This window comes from Papaver somniferum, unplaced genomic scaffold, assembly GCF_003573695.1.
Source record: "Papaver somniferum cultivar HN1 unplaced genomic scaffold, ASM357369v1 unplaced-scaffold_131, whole genome shotgun sequence".
Taxonomy (NCBI): domain Eukaryota; kingdom Viridiplantae; phylum Streptophyta; class Magnoliopsida; order Ranunculales; family Papaveraceae; genus Papaver; species Papaver somniferum.
The window spans coordinates 331,829-338,639 of NW_020622270.1; the positions used below are offsets into that span (position 1 = coordinate 331,829).

General features: G+C 35.7%; 1 protein-coding gene across 1 annotated transcript; it reads right to left on the bottom strand.

Annotated features, from left to right (window-relative positions):
- Positions 1–2,724: 2,724 nt before the first annotated feature.
- On the bottom strand, positions 2,725–3,267 carry LOC113332307 (uncharacterized mitochondrial protein AtMg00810-like). Its single transcript, XM_026578865.1, has one exon. The coding sequence runs from the start codon at positions 3,265–3,267 to the stop codon at positions 2,725–2,727; it is 543 nt and encodes a 180-aa protein (XP_026434650.1).
- Between the last annotated feature and the right edge of the window lie 3,544 nt (positions 3,268–6,811).

Consider the following 6,811-nt stretch of genomic DNA (forward strand, 5'->3'; position numbering starts at 1 on the left):
TATTACAAAGATGAACAAAAGGTTTAAAAAAGACAATAACTTAGGATCTTAACATTCAAAAAACATCTACATACAGTGTAAACATGGATAAAACTTGGGATTGAGAAAGAATGCAAATATGCAAATAAGGTCTGAAAGTGTATAAAACTGAAGAAAAAAGTTAAAATTTTCTCCTTTGTTAATGAGTTTCTGTAAATATTTATATATAATCATATTAATCAATGAGTTTTGTTAATATCGAGCCTTTTAACACCTAGTTGTTTATTGAAGGAATATGACTTATAGTTGCCAGCATGGTCCATCTTTTTTTTTTTATTTCTATATTTCGGTCTTCAGTTATGATGATCGGTTTTAAAAATAACCACGAATAAATATTGATAAAATTAAAGCAAGCGATTGATATTTTTTCAACATATATTTTTGATGGAACCGTGTGCTTAAATATAGACTGATTCTATTATTAATGATGTTGATAAAATTAAAGCAAGCGATTGATATTTTTTCAACATATATTTTTGATGGAACCGTGTGCTTAAATATAGACTTATTCTATTATTAATGATGTTATTAGGTGTTTACTGATGTTATATAGATATGTGTACATACCCTGGAATGATATAAGTTGTTTATTGTATAATCGACTAAGTTGAAGTTTTTTTTTTAATAGTATTTGGATACAAAAATAAAGTATATCATTAACTAAGTTGTAACCTTTTTTAGTATATTGTTACAAAAAAATAAAATAAAGTATGTACACTTAAGAATAAAAGGAAAGGTTGAGTGATACATTAACTAAGTTGTAGTCTTTTTTAGTGATACCTAGTTCAATTATAATCATTATTGAGGTTTCTTAGCTTCAATTTTGTTCTTCTATTCTTCACTTAATGCATGAGGGATGGTAATACTCAACCCTGGAGGCCGAAGGCATCTGTTGTATGTAGCGAGTACTGTATGTATTGCGTCGCTCTTTGCTGTATATATGAGTGCAAAAAAACTACATGTTTGGAAGTGTGGTCCACAATACGTCAATGTAGATGAGCTGGATATTTTTCCAGATCCCAGGTAAGTTTTAGATGACTTATGATTTATATAGTTAGTCCCAACTGATCGTATTTAATTTGTTACTCATTTCTAATGTACAAATGCAGTATATACTGAGTGCCAATCCCAATAGCTATAACTTTATTGTGGGACATGAAACAAGGTTTCCACTCCATGTGCATCATCGGGAGGATTCCATTCCATTAGATGGACACAAATACAGTAAAACCTCTATATAAGAATATCCTAGGGACCACAAAAAAATATTCTTATATGGAGGTTATTCTCTATGGAGGTCTAACTTGAATAAACCATAAGAAATTTTTTCGTATGTGTATTTGTGTATATTCATGCATATGTATAGGAAACACAAAAATATATCTAAGTATATATAAAAACTATTTAAATGAGGATTTTTTTATATATTTATGTATATACAAATATTTTTCATAAAACAATTCACATACATCACAATTATCACATCAAAAATTGACAAGTGAAATCAAATGAGTATGAAGATATTCGTATTAAGTTGTGCACAAAAAACCAAAATATTCATTTTCAAGCAAAATGAACTTGTAATACGGTTACAAGAATCTGTTCATCTTAAATTTTGATGTATGGCCAGTGTTATATATGTAAAATATGATGTCAATTATTCTTATACGGAGGTAGGTTCCTTAAGATGAGACCCGAAAAAATTATGACTCATTCTAATATGAGTTTATTCTTAAATATAACTGGCCCAAATCGGGACCAAAAATTTTCATTCTTATATGGAGTATTCCTCCGGAGAGGTTTTACAGTATAGTTCCAGCAGTGGTCGAGTGTGGATGACTACCTCTAATACCAATCCATACGATATCACAGGTGCAATGGTAGGAGGGCCTCATTCTGAGGATAGGTTTCGTGATATTAAGGGTCTACCGGATTACACGGAACCTTCATTAGTAGGGAATGCAACACTAGTTGCTGCATTGGCATCCATTAGTACCAGCGGAGGCTCAAGAGTTGACAAGAACACAATGTTCCAGAATGTGCCACCTTTAAGCCATGTACCCCCTACACCGCTGACACCTTGGAAACCGGATGTATGAATGTGTGAGTTTCTGATCTTTCTTAAAAGTTTAGTAAGATTAAATTAACGCACTAGCTTGAGATTTTATTGAATTCCTAGATACAATCTTCTTTGGCTTACTAATTAGAAACAGAATACAATTTTTTGGTGAATTGATCCACACTTCAACTGGTGGAAAGGTAGAAAAATATATAGAGATTACATGCCTTTCTTACAAGGGTTACAGAGATGTTTTGTGCGTAACATAAGCTAGAAATTATAGAGAATATATTTGCAATAAATCCTTATCAATCTGTAGCGTAACACAAGCTAGTGATTGATACATGATTTTCTCTTGGCAGCTGTTACCAGAAGAGCTTTGACTGAGTCTTGATGAGATGTATTCCTAACATCCCCCCTCAAGTTGTGCATGAGTGGCCGAATGCTCAACTTGTCTCTAAGAAACTCAAATCTTACAGAAGCAAGACCCTTTGTAAAAATGTCAGCTAGCTGATCTTTTGAGGAAATAAACTTTACCAGTAGTGTTTTGTTTGCAACTCTTTCTCGTACAAAATGGTAACCAATTTCAATGTGTTTCATTCGTGCGTCAAAGACTGGATTTGCTGTCAGATAAGTCGCACCCAGATTGTCACACCATAATGTTGGAACTTGTACTGCAATGCATGCAATAGTGACTGAAGCCATATCAATTCTGATGTAGCTATGGCTATGCCTTTGTATTCAACCTCAGTGCTGGATTTAGAGACTGTTTTTTGCTTGCGTGCACTCCACGAAATACGATTACTGCCAAAGTAATTACCGTAGCCACTTGTTGATCTTCTATCATCTAAACTACCAGCCCAATCAGAGTCTGAGTAGGCATGAAGTGTTGTATCCGCTGAAGGACGGAAAACTAAACCGTAATGCACTGTATGTTTGAGATATCGTAGGATTCTCTTAACTAGATCCCAATGCTCAACAAAAGGATTATGCATATACTGACAGACTTTGTTGACTACTACCGCAATGTCTGGTCTGGTGAGATGAAGATATTGTAAAGCTCCACAGACACTATGATACAGATTAGGGTCCTCAAATTTCACACTTCCGTGTGTACAGATATTGGCATTTTTTGGAAGAGGTGTAGAGACTGGTTTAGCAGCATCCATTTTTGTTCGTTTGAGTAGATCAACTACGTACTTCTGCTGACTGAGTATCACTGAAGTGTCTTGGTGGATTACTTATTTCGCCGTTTGAGTAGATCCTTTACTGCAAAGGAAGATCTCAGATTAGTAATAAGATTGGTGATAAGAGCAGAGTTTGAACCTGTGATGATGATGTCATCAACGTAGATGAGGACATATGTAACTCCTTCCGATGCTTGTTGTATAAAGAGAGAACTGTCAGAAATAGAACCCTTGAATCCCAGTGCAATGAGAAAATTACTTAATTTGGAAAACCAAGTTCTCGGAGCTTGTTTCAACCCATAAATCGATTTGTTGAGCTTACAGACATGATTAGGATAGTCAGGATTGACATACCCTGGTGGTTGCTTCATATATACGGCTTCAGTTAACTCACCATGCAGAAATGCATTTTGGACATCTAATTGCTTCATCGTCCAATTTTGAGACACAACAATTGAGAGAACAAGCCTTATAGTGCTAGGATTTATCACTGGGCTAAATGTTTCATTGTAATCAAGTCCCTCACGCTGATTATATCCTTGTGCTACAAATCTGGATTTGCGTCTGTCAATTGACCCATCAGCTTTTTCTTTGACACGAAACACCCATTTTGAGCCAATTAGATTCATTCATTCCTCATATGGAACATAACTCCAAGTTCCATTGCGAATCTGAGCATTAATTTCATCATCCATGGGTGGTATCCATGTTGGATATTTTGATGCTTCAGTATAAGATGTTGGAGCAGTAATATGTGTTGTCTCTAGTGGATATTTATTTGCTTGCAGACACAACTTGTTTACAGGCTTTCTAATGCCATCTCGAGCTTGTGTGACCATATGATGTTGCTGAATTTGTGGTTGAGCTTGAGAAACAGTGCTATCAGCTGCTACTGATGAAGTACCAACTTTAGTATTGTCTGTGGGTTGATCAATGACTGGAGATGATACTTCTGGCAGACTAGAGGACAACGATTGATCAATTACAGCTTCAGCTTCAATGGATGGTGATGCTTGTTGGACAGGTTCAAGTGATGCACTAGAAGATGGAATTGATAAAACAGATGAGCTTAAGAGCTTTGTAGTGAGTGATTTCTGTGTGAAGTTAGGAGAATTTACATGTTGCCTGGAAGCAAATGGGAAGCTTGTTTCCACAAATTTGACATGTCGAGAGATATATAGCCTGTTGGTTGAAACATGTAAGCATAAATAACCTTTGTGAGCACTATTGTACCCTATAAAAACACATGGTAAAGATCTTGGTTCGAGTTTGTTTGAGACATATGGTCTAAGACATGGATAGCATAAACATCCAGAAACTCTAAGAGAGGAGCAGTCAGGAGTCTTGTTGAAAAATAACTCTAAAGGAGATTTAGACTCATTTTTTGAAGCTGGGAGTCTATTGATGAGGTAACATGCAGTTGAGAAAGCCTCAAACCAGTAGGATTTTGGCATTGAGGCATGAAAAAGAAGTGCTAAGCCTGACTCTGTTATGTGTCTAATTCTACGTTCTGCAAGACCGTTTTGAGCTGATGTATGAGGACATGAAAATCTATGTATAACTCTTGATCTATTTAGAAAGGCAGTGAACTTTTTAAACTCTCCTCCATTGTCCGACTGAAAAACTTTAATCTTGAGATCAGTTTGATTTCCAATGAGTTTTTTGAATTGAATGAACACAGGAAATGCATCTGATTTACGAACTAGTGGATAGATCCATGTGTAATGTGAGAAAACATCCATAAGCATAATATAATATCGATATCCATTTCTAGATAAGTAAGGAGATGTCCATAAATCATACACAAGTAAGCTCAATGGCTTATCGATTACAATACTACTATTTGGAAAGGGAAGTTTATGACTCTTGCTCACATGACAAGAATGACAGAACTCAAACTTCTTATTGGAAACTAGAAGGGAAAATTTTTTAATGACTCGGAAAACAGTACGGATCATTGGGTGTCCTAGACGCTGATGCCACAGTGGAATAGGGTTACTAGAGCAGCTGGAGTTGTATTTGTAATCTCTCGAACATCATCAAACATGTAGAGCCCATTCTTACTCCTGCCTTGCAACAGTGTTGTCCTGGTTTTGAGATCCTTTACATCAAAGAAATTGGAGTGAAATTGAAAATATACATTATTATCTTTGCAGAACTTTGAAACAGAAAGAATATTTGCTTTTATGTCAGGCACATGAAGAATATTTTTGAGATGAAATGATCGATTATTATGGGTAAAAGAAGCATTACCAATATTTTTAATGTGTAGAGCATTTCCATTTCCTACATGAACTTGTTCAGTTCCACCATATTCATGCATGATGTTCAGATTGTTGAGATTTGCAGTTAAGTGATGAGTTGCTCCTGTGTCAGTCACCCAATTGTTATCAGCAGGACCACCAGGTAAAGAAAGATATGCAGCTGGTTCTCCTCTTTGTGATGCATTGTTATCTTTGCGAAACCAGCAGAAACTTGCATTATGGTTTTTGCGATTGCAAATCCGACAAGGACCTTGTCCTTGATCTCTTTTAGGCTGTCGATTCTGTTGATTTTGCTGACAAAAACCTTGATTTTGTTGAGATCGATTCTGGGGAAACCTTCCTTTCTCTTGTCTTTGATATGGTGGTGCAGTAGATGAAGAGGCAATATTTTCCATTGGTTGCTCAATAGAAGCTAGTTATTGCTCAAGTCTCATATCATATGCGATCAGATATGCATAAAATGCATCCATATCTATCTTTTCGACAGTGCTCAGCGAAGTGACAATTGAATCATATGCTTGATCCAACCCACTCAAGATTGATTGTTGCATATCATCTTCAGAAAGTGCATTCCCTGATGCTGTAAGGGCATCAAATAATTGTTTAGATTTTGCAAAATAATCATACATGGAGATGTTACCTTTGCGCAAACTCATTAGTTGCCTTCTTAGATTCATCAGATGTGCCCTTGTCTTGGGTGCATATCTTTTTTCAAGTGCATCCTAGACTTCTTTTGAAGTTGTTAAACCAGATACACGACCTAATACTCCTTCTGTGAGGGATGAAAGCAGCCAGCCTAGTAGGATCTGATCCTGCTGTTCATACTTTTCATATGCAGGATTTGATAATGGTGGTAAATCAGCTTGTGTGTTTGGTATGGTTGGTGATGGTCTTGCATAAGTACCATCTACATATCCTTCTAAACGATAGCCCTTCAGTAGTGGCTTGAATTGTGTCTTTCATAAAAGATAGTTGGTATCATTGAGTTTGATGTTGATGAGATGGTTAATATGAATTGCTTGAAGAGTGGATGTTTCTGGTGCTGCCATTGATGCGGAAAAATGAAGAAAGCGTGGTTTAGGATCTTTCTTGCTGATACCAAAACAGAATACAATATTTTGGTGAATTGATCCACACTTCAACTGGTGGAAAGGTAGACAAATATATAGAGATTACATGCATTTCTTACAAGGGTTACAGAGATGTTTTTGGCGTAACATAAGCTAACAATTATAGAGAATATATTTGCAATAAATCTTTAT

Excerpts from the sequence above, each read along its gene's own strand:
- LOC113332307 (XM_026578865.1), bottom strand. The coding sequence starts at position 3,267 with ATGGATGCTGCTAAACCAGTCTCTACACCTCTTCCAAAAAATGCCAAT.